General features: G+C 46.7%; 1 protein-coding gene across 1 annotated transcript in view; it reads left to right on the top strand.

Annotated features, from left to right (window-relative positions):
- Positions 1 to 20,000, top strand: part of LOC129844361 (unconventional myosin-XV-like) — a gene marked incomplete at its 5' end in the record, with an annotated part of 207,290 nt that overhangs the window by 125,925 nt on the left and 61,365 nt on the right. Inside the window, 4 exons of the mRNA XM_055912680.1 lie at positions 9,370 to 9,539; positions 10,066 to 10,476; positions 13,705 to 13,780; positions 15,685 to 15,841. Of these exons, the coding sequence (XP_055768655.1) occupies positions 9,370 to 9,539; positions 10,066 to 10,476; positions 13,705 to 13,780; positions 15,685 to 15,841 (814 nt within the window). The remainder of the gene's footprint in view (positions 1 to 9,369; positions 9,540 to 10,065; positions 10,477 to 13,704; positions 13,781 to 15,684; positions 15,842 to 20,000) is intronic.

The raw sequence follows: 20,000 nt of genomic DNA, 5'->3' as shown, positions 1-20,000 counted from the left end.
TGTAACCTAGCGGTTAGCTGTAACCTAGCGGTTAGCTGTAACCTAGCAGTTAGCTGTAACCTAGCAGTTAGCCTTTAGACTATTATTTAGCAGTTAGCTGTTCATTGTAACCTAGCAGTTAGCTGTAACCTAGCGGTTAGCTGTAACCTAGCGGTTAGCTTTAACCTAGCAGTTAGCTGTAACCTAGCAGTTAGCCTTTAGACTATTATTTAGCAGTTAGCTGTAACCTAGCAGGTAGTTGTAACCTAGCAGTTAGCTGTAACCTAGCAGTTAGCCTTTAGACTATTATTTAGCAGTTAGCTGTAACCTAGCAGGTAGTTGTAACCTAGCAGTTAGCTGTAACCTAGCAGTTAGCTGTAACCTAGCAGTTAGCTGTAACCTAGCGGTTAGCTGTAACCTAGCAGTTAGCTGTAACCTAGCAGTTAGCCTTTAGACTATTATTTATCAGTTAGCTGTAACCTAGCAGGTAGCTGTAACCTAGCAGTTAGCTGTAACCTAGCAGTTAGCCTTTAGACAATTATTTAGCAGTTAGCTGTAACCTAGCAGGTAGTTGTAACCTTGCAGTTAGCTGTAACCTAGCAGTTAGCTGTAACCTAGCGGTTAGCTGTAACCTAGCAGTTAGCTGTAACCTAGCAGTTAGCCTTTAGACTATTATTTAGCAGTTAGCTGTAACCTAGCAGGTAGCTGTAACCTAGCAGTTAGCTGTAACCTAGCAGTTAGCCTTTAGACTATTATTTAGCAGTTAGCTGTAACCTAGCAGGTAGCTGTAACCTAGCAGTTAGCTGTAACCTAGCAGGTAGCTGTAACCTAGCGGTTAGCTGTAACCTAGCAGCTAGCTGTAACCTAGCAGGTAGCTGTAACCTAGCGGTTAGCTGTAACCTAGCGGTTAGCTTTAACCTAGCAGTTAGCTGTAACCTAGCAGTTAGCTGTAACCTAGCGGTTAGCTGTAACCTAGCGGGTAGCTGTAACCCAGCGGTTAGCTTAAACCTAGGAGTTAGCTGTAACCTAGCAGTTAGCTGTAACCTAGCAGTTAGCCTTTAGACTATTATTTAGCAGTTAGCTGTTCGTTGTAACCTAGCAGTTAACTGTAACCTAGCAGTTAGCTGTAACCTAGCAGTTAGCCTTTAGACTATTATTTAGCAGTTAGCTGTAACCTAGCAGGTAGTTGTAACCTAGCAGTTAGCCTTTGGACTATTATTTAGCAGTTAGCTGTAACCTATCAGTTATCTGTAACCTAGCAGGTAGCTGTAACCTAGCGGTTAGCTGTAACCTAGCGGTTAGCTTTAACCTAGCAGTTAGCTGTAACCTAGCAGTTAGCCTTTAGACTATTATTTAGCAGTTAGCTGTAACCTAGCAGGTAGTTGTAACCTAGCAGTTAGCTGTAACCTATCAGTTTGATGTAACCTTGCGGTTAGTTGTAACCTTTCAGTTAGCTGTAACCTAGCAGGTAGCTGTAACCTAGCAGGTAGTTGTAACCTAGCAGTTAGCTGTAACCTAGCAGGTAGCTGTAACCTAGCAGGTAGTTGTAACCTAGCAGTTAGCTGTAACCTATCAGTTAGCTGTAACCTAGCAGGTAGTTGTAACCTAGCAGTTAGCTGTAACCTAGCAGGTAGCTGTAACCTAGCAGGTAGCTGTAACCTAGCAGTTAGTTGTAACCTAGCAGGTAGTTGTAACCTAGCAGGTAGCTGTAACCTAGCAGTTAGCTGTAACCTAGCAGGTAGCTGTAACCTAGCAGGTAGTTGTAACCTAGCAGTTAGCTGTAACCTATCAGTTATCTGTAACCTAGCAGGTAGTTGTAACCTAGCAGTTAGCTGTAACCTAGCAGTTAGCTGTAACCTATCAGTTAGCTGTAACCTAGCAGGTAGTTGTAACCTAGCAGGTAGCTGTAACCTAGCAGTTAGCTTTAACCTAGCAGTTAGCTGTATCCTAGCAGTTAGCTGTATCCTAGCAGTTAGCTGTATCCTAGCAGTTAGCTGTATCCTAGCAGTTAGCTGTATCCTAGCAGTTAGCTGTATCCTAGCAGTTAGCTTTAACCTTGCGGTTAGTTGTAACCTATCAGTTAGTTGTAACCTATCAGGTAGTTGTAACCTATCAGTTAGCTTTAACCTATCAGGTAGTTTTAACCTATCAGTTAGTTGTAACCTATCAGTTAGCTGTAACCTATCAGTTAGCTTTAACCTATCAGGTAGTTTTAACCTATCAGGTAGTTTTAACCTAGCAGGTAGTTGTAACCTAGCAGTTAGCTGTAACCTAGCAGGTAGCTGTAACCTAGCAGGTAGCTGTAACCTAGCGGTTAGCTTTAACCTAGCAGTTAGCTGTAACCTAGCAGTTAGCTGTAACCTAGCAGGTAGCTGTAACCTAGCAGGTAGCTGTAACCTAGCGGTTAGCTTTAACCTAGCAGTTAGCTGTAACCTAGCAGGTAGTTGTAACCTAGCAGGTAGTTGTAGCCTAGCAGTTAGCTGTAACCTAGCAGGTAGCTGTAACCTAGCAGGTAGCTGTAACCTAGCGGTTAGCTTTAACCTAGCAGTTAGCTGTAACCTAGCAGGTAGTTGTAACCTAGCAGGTAGTTGTAACCTAGCGGTTAGTTGTAACCTATCAGGTAGTTGTAACCTATCAGTTAGATGTAACCTATCAGTTAGATGTAACCTTGCGGTTAGTTGTATCCTAGCAGTTAGCTTTAACCTAGCAGTTAAGGGTTAGCCTAGCATTTAGCTATTAACTTATCATATTGTAGCCTTTGGCTAAGTGTTTAAGTTTAAGCACTAGCATTTAGCCAGTGGTGGAAAAAGTACCCAATTGTCCTACTTGAGTAAAAGTAAAGATTCTTTAATGGAAAATGACTCAATTAAAAGTCACCCAGTAAAATACTACTTGAGTTAAAAGTCTAAAAGTATTTGGTTTTAAATCTAGTTAAGTATCAAAAGTAAAAGTATGAATGATTTCACATTCCGTACATGAAGCAAACTAGATACACAGTTAGCCAGGGGGCACACTCCAATACTCAGACAGAATTTACAAAGGGAAAAACAGAATTTATGAAGGGAAAACAAGCCACGTCGCGGACACTGCCGTCTTCCTCCACGACAAGCTAAACACCTTCTTCGCCCGCTTCGAGGAAAACACATTGCAGCCAACGCGGGCCACCGACGCTCATGAAGACAGCGAGCTCTCGTTCTCTGTGGTCGAACGTGAGTAAGACATTTAATCGCGTTAACCCTCGCAAGGCTGCCGGCCCAGAACGCACTCCTAGCCTCGTCCTCAGAGCAGATCAGCTGGCTGGAGTGTTGACAGACATATCCAATCTCTCCCTGTCCCAATCTGTTGTCCCCTACTCCTAGCCTCGTCCTCAGAGAGGAGAGTGTTGACAGACATATCCAATCTCTCCCTGTCCCAATCTGTTGTCCCCCACTCCTAGCCTCGTCCTCAGAGAGGAGAGTGTTGACAGACATATCCAATCTCTCCCTGTCCCAATCTGTTGTCCCCCACTCCTAGCCTCGTCCTCAGAGAGGAGAGTGTTGACAGACATATCCAATCTCTCCCTGTCCCAATCTGTTGTCCCCCACTCCTAGCCTCGTCCTCAGAGAGGAGAGTGTTGACAGACATATCCAATCTCTCCCTGTCCCAATCTGTTGTCCCCCACTCCTAGCCTCGTCCTCAGAGAGGAGAGTGTTGACAGACATATCCAATCTCTCCCTGTCCCAATCTGTTGTCCCCTACTCCTAGCCTCGTCCTCAGAGAGGAGAGTGTTGACAGACATATCCAATCTCTCCCTGTCCCAATCTGTTGTCCCCCACTCCTAGCCTCGTCCTCAGAGAGGAGAGTGTTGACAGACATATCCAATCTCTCCCTGTCCCAATCTGTTGTCCCCGACTCCTAGCCTCGTCCTCAGAGAGGAGAGTGTTGACAGACATATCCAATCTCTCCCTGTCCCAATCTGTTGTCCCCCACTCCTAGCCTCGTCCTCAGAGAGGACCAGCTGGAGTGTTGACAGACATATCCAATCTCTCCCTGTCCCAATCTGTTGTCCCCCACTCCTAGCCTCGTCCTCAGAGAGGACCAGCTGGAGTGTTGACAGACATATCCAATCTCTCCCCTGTCCCAATCTGTTGTCCCCTACTCCTAGCCTCGTCCTCAGAGAGGACCAGCTGGAGTGTTGACAGACATATCCAATCTCTCCCTGTCCCAATCTGTTGTCCCCTACTCCTAGTCTCGTCCTCAGAGAGGAGAGTGTTGACAGACATATCCAATCTCCCCCTTCCCCAATCTGTTGTCCCCCACTCCTAGCCTCGTCCTCAGAGAGGAGAGTGTTGACAGACATATCCAATCTCTCCCTGTCCCAATCTGTTGTCCCCCACTCCTAGCCTCGTCCTCAGAGAGGAGAGTGTTGACAGACATATCCAATCTCTCCCTGTCCCAATCTGTTGTCCCCTACTCCTAGCCTCGTCCTCAGAGAGGAGAGTGTTGACAGACATATCCAATCTCTCCCTGTCCCAATCTGTTGTCCCCACTCCTAGCCTCGTCCTCAGAGAGGAGAGTGTTGACAGACATATCCAATCTCTCCCTGTCCCAATCTGTTGTCCCGACTCCTAGCCTCGTCCTCAGAGAGGACCAGCTGGAGTGTTGACAGACATATCCAATCTCTCCCTGTCCCAATCTGTTGTCCCCTACTCCTAGCCTCGTCCTCAGAGAGGAGAGTGTTGACAGACATATCCAATCTCTCCCTGTCCCAATCTGTTGTCCCCCACTCCTAGCCTCGTCCTCAGAGAGGACCAGCTGGAGTGTTGACAGACATATCCAATCTCTCCCTGTCCCAATCTGTTGTCCCCCACTCCTAGCCTCGTCCTCAGAGAGGACCAGCTGGAGTGTTGACAGACATATCCAATCTCTCCCTGTCCCAATCTGTTGTCCCCTACTCCTAGCCTCGTCCTCAGAGAGGACCAGCTGGAGTGTTGACAGACATATCCAATCTCTCCCTGTCCCAATCTGTTGTCCCCTACTCCTAGCCTCGTCCTCAGAGAGGAGAGTGTTGACAGACATATCCAATCTCTCCCTGTCCCAATCTGTTGTCCCCTACTCCTAGCCTCGTCCTCAGAGAGGAGAGTGTTGACAGACATATCCAATCTCTCCCTGTCCCAATCTGTTGTCCCCCACTCTTAGCCTCGTCCTCAGAGAGGACCAGCTGGAGTGTTGACAGACATATCCAATCTCTCCCTGTCCCAATCTGTTGTCCCCTACTCCTAGCCTCGTCCTCAGAGAGGAGAGTGTTGACAGACATATATAATCTCTCCCTGTCCCAATCTGTTGTCCCCCACTCCTAGCCTCATCCTCAGAGAGGAGAGTGTTGACAGACATATCCAATCTCTCCCTGTCCCAATCTGTTGTCCCCTACTCCTAGCCTCGTCCTCAGAGAGGAGAGTGTTGACAGACATATCCAATCTCTCCCTGTCCCAATCTGTTGTCCCCTACTCCTAGCCTCGTCCTCAGAGAGGAGAGTGTTGACAGACATATCCAATCTCTCCCTGTCCCAATCTGTTGTCCCCTACTCCTAGCCTCGTCCTCAGAGAGGAGAGTGTTGACAGACATATCCAATCTCTCCCTGTCCCAATCTGTTGTCCCCTACTCCTAGCCTCGTCCTCAGAGAGGAGAGTGTTGACAGACATATCCAATCTCTCCCTGTCCCAATCTGTTGTCCCCTACTCCTAGCCTCGTCCTCAGAGAGGAGAGTGTTGACAGACATATCCAATCTCTCCCTGTCCCAATCTGTTGTCCCCCACTCCTAGCCTCGTCCTCAGAGAGGACCAGCTGGAGTGTTGACAGACATATCCAATCTCTCCCTGTCCCAATCTGTTGTCCCCTACTCCTAGCCTCGTCCTCAGAGAGGACCAGCTGGAGTGTTGACAGACATATCCAATCTCTCCCTGTCCCAATCTGTTGTCCCCTACTCCTAGCCTCGTCCTCAGAGAGGAGAGTGTTGACAGACATATCCAATCTCTCCCTGTCCCAATCTGTTGTCCCCTACTCCTAGCCTCGTCCTCAGAGAGGAGAGTGTTGACAGACATATCCAATCTCTCCCTGTCCCAATCTGTTGTCCCCCACTCTTAGCCTCGTCCTCAGAGAGGACCAGCTGGAGTGTTGACAGACATATCCAATCTCTCCCTGTCCCAATCTGTTGTCCCCTACTCCTAGCCTCGTCCTCAGAGAGGAGAGTGTTGACAGACATATATAATCTCTCCCTGTCCCAATCTGTTGTCCCCCACTCCTAGCCTCATCCTCAGAGAGGAGAGTGTTGACAGACATATCCAATCTCTCCCTGTCCCAATCTGTTGTCCCCTACTCCTAGCCTCGTCCTCAGAGAGGAGAGTGTTGACAGACATATCCAATCTCTCCCTGTCCCAATCTGTTGTCCCCTACTCCTAGCCTCGTCCTCAGAGAGGAGAGTGTTGACAGACATATCCAATCTCTCCCTGTCCCAATCTGTTGTCCCCTACTCCTAGCCTCGTCCTCAGAGAGGAGAGTGTTGACAGACATATCCAATCTCTCCCTGTCCCAATCTGTTGTCCCCTACTCCTAGCCTCGTCCTCAGAGAGGAGAGTGTTGACAGATATATCCAATCTCTCCCTGTCCCAATCTGTTGTCCCCTACTCCTAGCCTCGTCCTCAGAGAGGAGAGTGTTGACAGACATATCCAATCTCTCCCTGTCCCAATCTGTTGTCCCCCACTCCTAGCCTCGTCCTCAGAGAGGACCAGCTGGAGTATTGACAGACATATCCAATCTCTCCCTGTCCCAATCTGTTGTCCCCTACTCCTAGCCTCGTCCTCAGAGAGGAGAGTGTTGACAGACATATCCAATCTCTCCCTGTCCCAATCTGTTGTCCCCACTCCTAGCCTCGTCCTCAGAGAGGACCAGCTGGAGTGTTGACAGACATATCCAATCTCTCCCTGTCCCAATCTGTTGTCCCCCAATCCTAGCCTCGTCCTCAGAGAGGACCAGCTGGAGTGTTGACAGACATATCCAATCTCTCCCTGTCCCAATCTGTTGTCCCCTACTCCTAGCCTCGTTCTCAGAGAGGAGAGTGTTGACAGACATATCCAATCTCTCCCTGTCCCAATCTGTTGTCCCCCACTCCTAGCCTCGTCCTCAGAGAGGACCAGCTGGAGTGTTGACAGACATATCCAATCTTTCCCTGTCCCAATCTGTTGTCCCCACTCCTAGCCTCGTCCTCAGAGAGGACCAGCTGGAGTGTTGACAGACATATCCAATCTCTCCCTGTCCCAATCTGTTGTCCCTTACTCCTAGCCTCGTCCTCAGAGAGGAGAGTGTTGACAGACATATCCAATCTCTCCCTGTCCCAATCTGTTGTCCCCACTTGCTTAAAGATGTCCACCATTGTTCCTTGTACCCAAGCAAGCGAATGTAACTAAATGACTATCGCCCCGTAGCACTCACTTCTGTCATCAGGAAGTGCTTTGAGAGGCTAGTTAAGGATCATATCACTTCCAGCTTACCTGACACCCTAGAACCACTTCAGTTTACTTACCACTCCAACGGATGATGCAATCGCCATCACACACTGCCCGTCTGAACCAGAGGAATACCAATGTAAGAATGATGTCCCTCGACTATAGCTCAGCATTCAACACCATAGTACCCTCCAAGCTCTTCATTAAGCTCAGGGTCCTGGGTCTGAATCCCGTCCTATGCAACTGGGTCCTGGACTTCCTGACGGGCCGTCCCCAGGTGGTGAATGTATGAAACAACATCTCCATGATCCTCAACGCAGGGACCCCACAAGGGTGCGTGCTCAGCCCCCTCCGGTACCCCCCTCCGGTACTCCCCGCTACACACATCTACCAACTCAATCATCAAGTTTGCAGACGACACAATAGTGGTAGGCATGATTACCAACAACGACGAGACAGCCTACAGGGAGGATGTGAGGGTCCTGGCAGGGAGGATGTGAGGAGTGGTGCCAGGAAAATAACCTTTTCCGTCAATGTCAACAAAACAAAGGAGCTGATCGTGGACATCAGCAAAGGGAGCACGCCCCCAATACAAGTAATAGGTCTATATTTCTTAATTATTTGATTTGTGTGTATTTGTGTGTATTTGTGTGTATTTGTGTGTATTTGTGTGTATTTTTGTGTGTTGTTAGGTATTACTGCACTGTTGGAGCTAGAAACATAAGCATTTTCGCTACACCTTTGATAAAATCTACAAAATACGCGATCAATAACCTTTGATTTGATTTAAAAACTAAGCATGTGTGTTTAGTGAGTCAGCCAGATCAGAGGCAGTAAGGGATGACCAGGGATGTTCTCTGTTTAGTGAGTCCACCAGATCAGAGACAGTAGGGATGACCAGGGATGTTCTCTGTTTAGTGAGTCCTCCAGATCAGAGGCATTAGGGATGACCAGGGATGTTCTCTGTTTAGTGTGTCCTCCAGATCAGAGGCAGTAGGAATGACCAGGGATGTTCTCTGTTTAGTGAGTCCTCCAGATCAGAGGCAGTAGGGATGACCAGGGATGTTCTCTGTTTAGTGAGTCCTCCAGATCAGAGGCAGTAGGGATGACCAGGGATGTTCTCTGTTTAGTGAGTCCTCCAGATCAGAGGCAGTAGGGATGACCAGGGATGTTCTCTGTTTAGTGAGTCCTCCAGATCAGAGGCAGTAGGGATGACCAGGGATGTTCTCTGTTTAGTGAGTCCTCCAGATCAGAGGCAGTAGGGATGACCAGGGATGTTCTCTGTTTAGTGAGTCCTCCAGATCAGAGGCAGTAGGGATGACCAGGGATGTTCTCTGTTTAGTGAGTCCTCCAGATCAGAGGCAGTAGAGATGACCAGGGATGTTCTCTGTTTAGTGAGTCCTCCAGATCAGAGGCAGTAGGGATGACCAGGGATGTTCTCTGTTTAGTGAGTCCTCCAGATCAGAGGCAGTAGGGATGACCAGGGATGTTCTCTGTTTAGTGAGTCCTCCAGATCAGAGGCAGTAGGGATGACCAGGGATGTTCTCTGCTTAGTGAGTCCTCCAGATCCGAGGCAGTAGGGATGACCAGGGATGTTCTCTGTTTAGTGAGTCCTCCAGATCAGAGGCAGTAGGGAGGACCAGGGATGTTCTCTTGATAAGTGTGTGAATTGGACCATTTTCCTGTCCTGCATTTTACTGTCCTTTGATTGTCAGGGAAAATGTATGGAGTAAAAAGTACATTATTGTAGTGAAGTAAAAGCAAAAGTTAACAAAAATATAAATAGTATAGTACAGAGAACCAAAAAAAAGGTGATATTTAAAGTAGTACTGTACTTTAAAGTATTTTCAATTAAGTACTTCCCATCATGCTATTAGCCTGAAGCGTAGTTTTGTGTGTTTCCTTCAGCGGTGAGGGTTCTGCCGATGTTGCCGGTGGTCCCGGTGGCTCCGGTGGTCCCGGTGGCTCCGGTGGTCCCGGTGGTCCCGGTGGCTCCGGTGGCTTCTGTAGTAGATCAACAGCATGCTGTCATGGCCCAGCAGCAACATGCCATCATGAACCAACAGGCCATCATTATGGTAGGTTACGTCTAACTTATTAACCATCATTATGGTAGGCTACGTCTAACTTATTAACCATCATTATGGTAGGTTACGTCTAACTTATTAACCATCATTATGGTACTGTAGGTTACGTCTAACTTATTAACCATCATTATGGTAGGTTACGTCTAACTTATTAACCATCATTATGGTACTGTAGGTTACGTCTAACTTATTAACCATCATTATGGTAGGTTACGTCTAACTTATTAACCATCATTATGGTAGGTTACGTCTAACTTATTAACCATCATTATGGTAGGCTACGTCTAACTTATTAACCATCATTATGGTACTGTAGGATACGTCTAACTTATTAACCATCATTATGGTACTGTAGGATACGTCTAACTTATTAACCATCATTATGGTAGGATACGTCTAACTTATTAACCATCATTATGGTACTGTAGGTTACGTCTAACTTATTCCCGTCCTCACCTCTCCTCTCCCTCCCCTTCCCCTCCCCCTCCTCCCCCTGCCCCTCTTCCCTCCTCCCCAGGCCCAGCAGATGACAATGCAGGCCATGGCTTTAGTAACCTCCCCCATGACCTCGCCTCCCACCTCCCCCCTCACCTCACCCCCCATGAGCCCCCTCCTCCCCCACTGCCTTCCCCCTAGCCCCTACACACACTTCCCCCCAAGCCCGTACGCTAGCATCACTACTAGCTCTTATGCCACTTCCAGTCCAGCCAGCCCGTATGCAGTCATGCCTCCCAGTCCCTATGCTGCTGCCCCTCCCACCTCCAGTACAGCCAGCTTCCCTGACCTCTATCCTGCCCCCCAGAGCCAGACCCCTAGACCCAACTCCACTACCCAGCCTGCCCCTGTCTACCCTGGGGCTAGCCAATCCACCAGTCCTGACATACAGCCATATCAAGCCAGCCTCCATGACCCCTATCCTGCTGCCCAGGTGAGTCTATACGTACCTAAGTGTAGTACCTGTCCCCGTGGGAGACCCTTTGAAGAACCCTTTTGGGATCCAAGTATAATCCTTTCCACAGAGGGTTCTACAGGGAAACCGAATGGGTTCTTCAACGGGTTCTCCCATGGGGACAGCCAAGGAACCCTTTTAGGAAGTCTTTTTCCTAAGAGTGTAGTACCTATACCTGCCCGGGTAAGACTTCAGGTTGACTGTGGTGTATCTGCAGGATGTTAGGACTTCAGGTTGACTGTGGTGTATCTGCAGGACGTTAGGACTTCAGGTTGACTGTGGTGTATCTGCAGGACGTTAGGACTTCAGGTTGACTGTGGTGTATCTGCAGGACGTTAGGACTTCAGGTTGACTGTGGTGTATCTGCAGGACGTTAGGACTTCAGGTTGACTGTGGTGAATCTACAGGTCAGGACGTTAAGACTTCCGGTTGACTGTGGTGTATCTGCAGGATGTTAGGACTTCAGGTTGACTGTGGTGTATCTGCAGGACGTTAGGACTTCAGGTTGACTGTGGTGTATCTGCAGGACGTTAGGACTTCAGGTTGACTGTGGTGTATCTGCAGGACGTTAGGACTTCAGGTTGACTGTGGTGTGTCTGCAGGACGTTAGGACTTCAGGTTGACTGTGGTGTATCTGCGGGATGTTAGGACTTCAGGTTGACTGTGGTGTATCTGCAGGACGTTAGGACTTCAGGTTGACTGTGGTGTATCTGCAGGACGTTAGGACTTCAGGTTGACTGTGGTGTATCTGCAGGACGTTAGGACTTCAGGTTGACTGTGGTGTGTCTGCAGGACGTTAGGACTTCAGGTTGACGGTGGTGTATCTGCAGGACGTAAGGACTTCAGGTTGATTGTGGTGTATCTGCAGGACGTTAGGACTTCAGGTTGACTGTGGTGAATCTACAGGTCAGGACGTTAAGACTTCCGGTTGACTGTGGTGTATCTGCAGGACGTTAGGACTTCAGGTTGACTGTGGTGTGTCTGCAGGACGTTAGGACTTCAGGTTGACTGTGGTGTATCTTCAGGTCAGGACGTTAAGACTTCCGGTTGACTGTGGTGTATCTGCAGGATGTTAGGACTTCAGGTTGACTGTGGTGTATCTGCAAGACGTTAGGACTTCAGGTTGACTGTGGTGTATCTGCAGGAAGTTAGGACTTCAGGTTGACTGTGGTGTATCTGCAGGACGTTAGGACTTCAGGTTGACTGTGGTGTATCTGCAGGACGTTAGGACTTCAGGTTGACTGTGGTGTGTCTGCAGGACGTTAGGACTTCAGGTTGACTGTGGTGTATCTGCAGGACGTTAGGACTTCAGGTTGACTGTGGTGTATCTGCAGGACGTTAGGACTTCAGGTTGACTGTGGGGTATCTGCAGGTCAGGATGTTAGGACTTCAGGTTGACTGTGGTGTATCTGCAGGACGTTAGGACTTCAGGTTGATTGTGGTGTATCTGCAGGACGTTAGGACTTCAGGTTGACTGTGGTGAATCTACAGGTCGGGACGTTAAGACTTCCGTTTGACTGTGGTGTATCTGCAGGATGTTAGGACTTCAGGTTGACTGTGGTGTATCTGCAGGACGTTAGGACTTCAGGTTGACTGTGGTGTATCTGCAGGACGTTAGGACTTCAGGTTGACTGTGGTGTATCTGCAGGACGTTAGGACTTCAGGTTGACTGTGGTGTGTCTGCAGGACGTTAGGACTTCAGGTTGACTGTGGTGTATCTGCAGGATGTTAGGACTTCAGGTTGACTGTGGTGTATCTGCAGGATGTTAGGACTTCAGGTTGACTGTGGTGTATCTGCAGGACGTTAGGACTTCAGGTTGACTGTGGTGTATCTGCAGGACGTTAGGACTTCAGGTTGACTGTGGTGTATCTGCAGGACGTTAGGACTTCAGGTTGATTGTGGTGTATCTGCAGGACGTTAGGACTTCAGGTTGACTGTGGTGAATCTACAGGTCAGGACGTTAAGACTTCCGGTTGACTGTGGTGTATCTGCAGGACGTTAGGACTTCAGGTTGACTGTGGTGTGTCTGCAGGACGTTAGGACTTCAGGTTGACTGTGGTGTATCTGCAGGTCAGGACGTTAAGACTTCCGGTTGACTGTGGTGTATCTGCAGGATGTTAGGACTTCAGGTTGACTGTGGTGTATCTGCAGGACGTTAGGACTTCAGGTTGACTGTGGTGTGTCTGCAGGACGTTAGAACTTCAGGTTGACTGTGGTGTATCTGCAGGACGATAGGACTTCAGGTTGACTGTGGTGTATCTGCAGGACGTTAGGACTTCAGGTTGACTGTGGTGTAACTGCAGGATGTTAGGACTTCAGGTTGACTGTGGTGTATCTGCAGGATGTTAGGACTTCAGGTTGACTGTGGTGTGTCTGCAGGTCAGGATGTTAGGACTTCAGGTTGACTGTGGTGTATCTGCAGGATGTTAGGACTTCAGGTTGACTGTGGTGTATCTATAGGATGTTAGGACTTCAGGTTGACTGTGGTGTATCTGCAGGACGTTAGGACTTCAGGTTGACTGTGGTGTATCTGCAGGACGTTAGGACTTCAGGTTGACTGTGGTGAATCTGCAGGACGTTAGGACTTCAGGTTGACTGTGGTGTATCTGCAGGACGTTAGGACTTCAGGTTGACTGTGGGGTATCTGCAGGTCAGCATGTTAGGACTTCAGGTTGACTGTGGTGTATCTGCAGGACATTAGGACTTCAGGTTGACTGTGGCGAATCTGCAGGTCGTTAGGACTTCAGGTTGACTGTGGTGTATCTGCAGGTCAGGACGTTAGGACTTCAGGTTGACTGTGGTGTGTCTGCAGGACGTTAGGACTTCAGGTTGACTGTGGTGTATCTGCAGGATGTTAGGACTTCAGGTTGACTGTGGTGTATCTGCAGGACGTTAGGACTTCAGGTTGACTGTGGTGTATCTGCAGGACGTTAGGACTTCAGGTTGACTGTGGTGTATCTGCAGGTCGTTAGGACTTCAGGTTGACTGTGGTGTATCTGCAGGACGTTAGGACTTCAGGTTGACTGTGGTGTATCTGCAGGACGTTAGGACTTCAGGTTGACTGTTGTGTATCTGCAGGACGTTAGGACTTCAGGTTGACTGTGGTGTATCTGCAGGATGTTAGGACTTCAGGTTGACTGTGGTGTATCTGCAGGACGTTAGAACTTCAGGTGTGTGTTGTGTGGCTCCCTCCTCCTCAGGCCAAGTCGGCAGGTAAAGACGGGGTTCCTCATCAGAAGTCTCCAGCCGTCCCCATCAACAAGGAACCTGCCAGGAAGTTTGGTAATTCATTAATTAATAAATGTGTGCTTCTTATTGTGGCATATGATTTATAAGACGATCAGTCCTCTCTCCCTCTGTGATGTGTAGTCCCAGTGGTGACCAGTCCTCTCTCCCCAGTAGTTACCAGTCCTCTCTCCCCAATGGTGACCAGTCCTCTCTCCCCAGTGGTGACCAGTCCTCTCTCCCCAGTGGTGACCAGTCCTCTCTCCCCAGTGGTGACCAGTCCTCTCTCCGCAGTGGTGACCAGTCCTCTCTCCCCAGTGGTGACCAGTCCTCTCTCCCCAGTGGTGACCAGTCCTCTCTCCCCAGTGGTGACCAGTCCTCTCTCCCCAGTGGTGACCAGTCCTCTCTCCTCAGTGGTGACCAGTCCTCTCTCCTCAGTGGTGACCAGTCCTCTCTCCCCAGTGGTGACCAGTCCTCTCTCCCCAGTGGTGACCAGTCCTCTCTCCCCAGTGGTGACCAGTCCTCTCTCCCCAGTGGTGACTAGTCCTCTCTCCCCAGTGGTGACCAGTCCTCTCTCCTCAGTGGTCACCAGTCCTCTCTCCCCAGTGGTGACCAGTCCTCTCTCCCCAGTTTTGACCAGTCCTCTCTCCACAGTGGTGACCAGTCCTCTCTCCCCAGTGGTGACCAGTCCTCTCTCCCCAGTGGTGACCAGTCCTCTCTCCCCAGTGGTGACCAGTCCTCTCTCCCCAGTGGTGACCAGTCCTCTCTCCCCAGTGGTGACCAGTCCTCTCTCCTCAGTGGTCACCAGTCCTCTCTCCCCAGTGGTGACCAGTCCTCTCTCCCCAGTGGTGACCAGTCCTCTCTCCGCAGTGGTGACCAGTCCTCTCTCCCCAGTGGTGACCAGTCCTCTCTCCCCAGTGGTGACCAGTCCTCTCTCCCCAGTGGTGACCAGTCCTCTCTCCCCAGTGGTGACCAGTCCTCTCTCCTCAGTGGTGACCAGTCCTCTCTCCTCAGTGGTGACCAGTCCTCTCTCCCCAGTGGTGACCAGTCCTCTCTCCCCAGTGGTGACCAGTCTTCTCTCCCCAGTGGTGACCAGTCCTCTCTCCCCAGTGGTGACTAGTCCTCTCTCCCCAGTGGTGACCAGTCCTCTCTCCTCAGTGGTCACCAGTCCTCTCTCCCCAGTGGTGACCAGTCCTCTCTCCCCAGTTTTGACCAGTCCTCTCTCCACAGTGGTGACCAGTCCTCTCTCCCCAGTGGTGACCAGTCCTCTCTCCCCAGTGGTGACCAGTCCTCTCTCCCCAGTGGTGACCAGTCCTCTCTCCACAGTGGTGACCAGTCCTCTCTCCCCAGTGGTGACCAGTCCTCTCTCCCCAGTGGTGACCAGTCCTCTCTCCCCAGTGGTGACCAGTCCTCTCTCCCCAGTGGTGACCAGTCCTCTCTCCCCAGTGGTGACCAGTCCTCTCTCCCCAGTGGTGACCAGTCCTCTCTCCCCAATGGTGACCAGTCCTCTCTCCCCAGTGGTGACCAGTCCTCTCTCCCCAGTGGTGACCAGTCCTCTCTCCCCAGTGGTGACCAGTCCTCTCTCCCCAATGGTGACCAGTCCTCTCTCCCCAGTGGTGACCAGTCCTCTCTCCCCAGTGGTCACCAGTCCTCTCTCCTCAGTGGTGACCAGTCCTCTCTCCCCAGTGGTGACCAGTCCTCTCTCCCCAGTGGTGACCAGTCCTCTCTCCCCAGTGGTGACTAGTCCTCTCTCCCCAGTGGTGACCAGTCCTCTCTCCCCAGTGGTGACCAGTCCTCTCTCCCCAGTGGTGACCAGTCCTCTCTCCTCAGTGGTGACCAGTCCTCTCTCCCCAGTGGTGACCAGTCCTCTCTCCCCAGTGGTGACCAGTCCTCTCTCCCCAGTGGTGACCAGTCCTCTCTCCCCAGTGGTGACCAGTCCTCTCTCCCTCTGTGATGTGTAGCCCCGGTGGTGACCAGTCCTGCGCCCCCTGCTGCTGAGGTGGTGAAGTCATCAGTATTGCCTCAGCTAGACATCGTCCCCAGCAGTAACATCAAGGATATCATCAGACAGTATGACTCTCCTCCGCCCCTGACTGATGCCCTACCGCCCGGCAAGAGGTCAGAGGTCCCACACACACAGCGCTCAGCATCATGAAAACTATATTCTGACTCCACTCTGCTTCTATTCTGTGTTCTATTCTGACTCCAGACTACTCTGCTTCTATTCTGCTTCTATTCTGTGTTCTATTCTGCTTCTATGCTGTGTTCTATTCTGACTCCAGACTACTCTGCTTCTATTCTGCTTCTATTCTGCTTCTATTCAAGTTGCATACATCTTCTATTCATCCTTATTCCGTCAGTCTTATTCGTAGTCACTTTTACTCAGTCATTCTTATTCAGTCAGTCTTATTCATTCAGTCTTATTTAGTCATATTTAGGTTATTCCATCTTATTCAGTCTTATTTAGTCTTATTCAACCATATTCAGTCTTGTTCAGTCTTATTTAGTTCTATTCAGTCAGTCTTATTCAGTCTTATGCAGTCTTATTCAGTCAGTCTTATTCAGTGAGTATTATTCAGTCTTATTCAGTCTTCTTCAGTCTTATTCAGTCTAATTCAGTCCGTCTTATTCAGTCTAATTCAATCAGTCTTATTCAGTCTTATTCAGTCAGTCTTATTTAGTCTTATTCAGTCCATTTTTATTCAGTCAGTCTTATTCAGTCAGTCTTATTCCGGCAGTCTTATTCAGTCTGTCTTATTCAGTCAGGCTTATTCAGTCAGTAATTTTCAGTCAGTCATATTCAGTCAGTCTTATTCAGTCAGTCATTTTCAGTCAGTCTTATTCAGTATTATTAAATCAGTATTATTAGGTCTTATTCATTCAGTCTTATTCAGGCTTATTCCATCTTATTCAGTCTTATTTAGTCGTATTCATCCGTATTCAGTCTTATTCAGTCTTATTTTGTTCTATTCAGTCTTATTCAGTCAGTCTTATTCAGTCAGTCTTATTCAATCAGTCTTATTCCGTCAGTCTTATTCAGTCAGTCTTATTCAGTCAGTATTATTCCGCCAGTCTTATTCAGTCAGTCTTATTCCGTCAGTCTTATTCCGTCAGTCATTTTCAGTAAGTCTTATTCAGTCTTATTCAGTCAGTATTATTAGGTCTTATTCATTCATTCTTATTCTGTCAGTCTTATTCAGTAAGTCATTTTCAGTCACTCCTATTCAGTCTTATTCAGTCAGTATTATTAGGTCTTATTCAGTCAGTCTTATTTAGTCTTATTCAGGCTTATTCCATCTTATTCAGTCTTATTTAGTCTTATTCATCCGTATTCAGCCTTATTCAGTTTTATTTTGTTCTATTCAGTCTTATTCAGTCAGTCTTATTCAGTCAGTCTTGTTCAGTCTTATTCAGTCTTATTCAGTCAGTCTTATTCAGTCTTATTCAGGCTTATTCCATCTTATTCAGTCTTATTTAGTCTTATTCATCCGTATTCAGTCTTATTCAGTTTTATTTTGTTCTATTCAGTCTTATTCAGTCAGTCTTATTCAGTCAGTCTTGTTCAGTCTTATTCAGTCAGTCTTATTCAGTCTTATTCTGTCTTCTTCAGTCTTCTTCAGTCTAATTCAGGCAGTCTTATTCAGTCTAATTCAGTCAGTCTTATTCAGTCAGTCTTATTCAGTCAGTCTTATTCAGTCAGTCTTATTTAGTCAGTCTTATTCAGTCAGTCTTATTCAGTCAGTCTTATTCAGCCAGTCTTATTCCGTCAGTCTTATTCAGTCAGTCTTATTCAGTCAGTCTTATTCAACCAGTCTTATTCCGTCAGTCTTATTCCTTCAGTCGTATTCTGTCAGTCTTATTCAGTCAGTCTTATTCCGTCAGTCTTATTCAGTTTAGTCTTATTCAGTCTAATTCAGTCAGTCTTATTCAGTCTTATTCAGTCAGTCTTATTCCGTCAGTCTTATTCAGTCAGTCTTATTCAGCCAGTCTTATTCAGTCAGTCTTATTCCGTCAGTCTTATTCAGTTTAGTCTTATTCAGTCTAATTCAGTCAGTCTTATTCAGTCTTATTCAGTCAGTCTTATTCAGTCAGTCTTATTCAGTCAGTCTTATTCCGTCAGTCTTATTCAGTCAGTCTTATTCAGTCTTATTCAGTCAGTCTTATTCAGTCTTATTCAGTTAGTCATTTTCAGTCAGTCTTATTCAGTCAGTCTTATTCAGTCAGTCATTTTCAGTCAGTCTTATTCAGTCTTATTGAGTCAGTATTTTTAGGTCTTATTCATTCATTCTTATTCTGTCAGTCTTATTCAGTCAGTCATTTTAAGTCAGTCTTATTCAGTCTTATTCAGTCAGTCTTAATCAGAGTCTTATTCAGTCTTATTCAGTCTTATTCAGTCAGTCTTATTCAGTCTAATTCAGTCAGACATATTCAGTCTATTTCAGTCAGTCTTATTCAGTTAGTCTTATTTAGTCGTATTCATTAATTCTTATTCAGTCAGTCTTATTCCGTCAGTCTTATTCAGTCAGTCTTATTCAGTCTTATTCAGTCAGTCTTATTCAACCAGTCTTATTCCGTCAGTCTTATTCCTTCAGTCGTATTCTGTCAGTCTTATTCAGTCAGTCTTATTCCGTCAGTCTTATTCAGTCAATTTTTATTCAGTCAGTCTTATTCCGTCAGTCTTATTCAGTCAGTCTTATTCAGCCAGTCTTATACAGTCAGTCTTATTCCGTCAGTCTTATTCAGTTTAGTCTTATTCAGTCTAATTCAGTCAGTCTTATTCAGTCTTATTCAGTCAGTCTTATTCAGTCAGTCTTATTCAGTCAGTCTTATTCCGTCAGTCTTATTCAGTCAGTCTTATTCAGTCTTATTCAGTCAGTCTTATTCAGTCTTATTCAGTTAGTCATTTTCAGTCAGTCTTATTCAGTCAGTCTTATTCAGTCAGTCATTTTCAGTCAGTCTTATTCAGTCTTATTCAGTCAGTATTTTTAGGTTTTATTCATTCATTCTTATTCTGTCAGTCTTATTCAGTCAGTCATTTTAAGTCAGTCTTATTCAGTCTTAATCAGAGTCTTATTCAGGCTTATTCCATCTTATTCAGTCTTATTTAGTCGTATTCATCCGTATTCAGTCTTATTCAGTCTTATTTTGTTCTATTCAGTCTTATTCAGTCAGTCTTATTCAGTCAGTCTTATTCAATCAGTCTTATTCAGTCTTATTCAGTCTTCTTCAGTCTAATTCATTCAGTCTTATTCAGTTTAATTCAGTCAGTCTTATTCCGTCAGTCTTATTCAGTCAGTCTTATTCCGTCAGTCTTATTCAGTCAGTCTTATTCAGTCAGTATTATTCCGCCAGTCTTATTCAGTCAGTCTTATTCCGTCAGTCTTATTCCGTCAGTCATTTTCAGTAAGTCTTATTCAGTCTTATTCAGTCAGTATTATTAGGTCTTATTCATTCATTCTTATTCTGTTAGTCTTATTCAGTAAGTCATTTTCAGTCACTCCTATTCAGTCTTATTCAGTCAGTATTATTAGGTCTTATTCAGTCAGTCTTATTTAGTCTTATTCAGGCTTATTCCATCTTATTCAGTCTTATTTAGTCTTATTCATCCGTATTCAGCCTTATTCAGTTTTATTTTGTTCTATTCAGTCTTATTCAGTCAGTCTTATTCAGTCAGTCTTGTTCAGTCTTATTCAGTCTTATTCAGTCAGTCTTATTCAGTCTTATTCAGGCTTATTCCATCTTATTCAGTCTTATTTAGTCTTATTCATCCGTATTCAGTCTTATTCAGTTTTATTTTGTTCTATTCAGTCTTATTCAGTCAGTCTTATTCAGTCAGTCTTGTTCAGTCTTATTCAGTCAGTCTTATTCAGTCTTATTCTGTCTTCTTCAGTCTTCTTCAGTCTAATTCAGGCAGTCTTATTCAGTCTAATTCAGTCAGTCTTATTCAGTCAGTCTTATTCAGTCAGTCTTATTCAGTCAGTCTTATTTAGTCAGTCTTATTCAGTCAGTCTTATTCAGTCAGTCTTATTCAGCCAGTCTTATTCCGTCAGTCTTATTCAGTCAGTCTTATTCAGTCAGTCTTATTCAACCAGTCTTATTCCGTCAGTCTTATTCCTTCAGTCGTATTCTGTCAGTCTTATTCAGTCAGTCTTATTCCGTCAGTCTTATTCAGTTTAGTCTTATTCAGTCTAATTCAGTCAGTCTTATTCAGTCTTATTCAGTCAGTCTTATTCCGTCAGTCTTATTCAGTCAGTCTTATTCAGCCAGTCTTATTCAG

The sequence above is a fragment of the Salvelinus fontinalis genome, unplaced genomic scaffold (genome assembly GCF_029448725.1).
Source record: "Salvelinus fontinalis isolate EN_2023a unplaced genomic scaffold, ASM2944872v1 scaffold_0198, whole genome shotgun sequence".
In the NCBI taxonomy this organism is placed as follows: Eukaryota; Metazoa; Chordata; class Actinopteri; order Salmoniformes; family Salmonidae; genus Salvelinus; species Salvelinus fontinalis.
The sequence above is the reverse complement of the archived record's forward strand: the minus strand, read 5'-3'. Positions and strand labels throughout refer to the sequence as shown.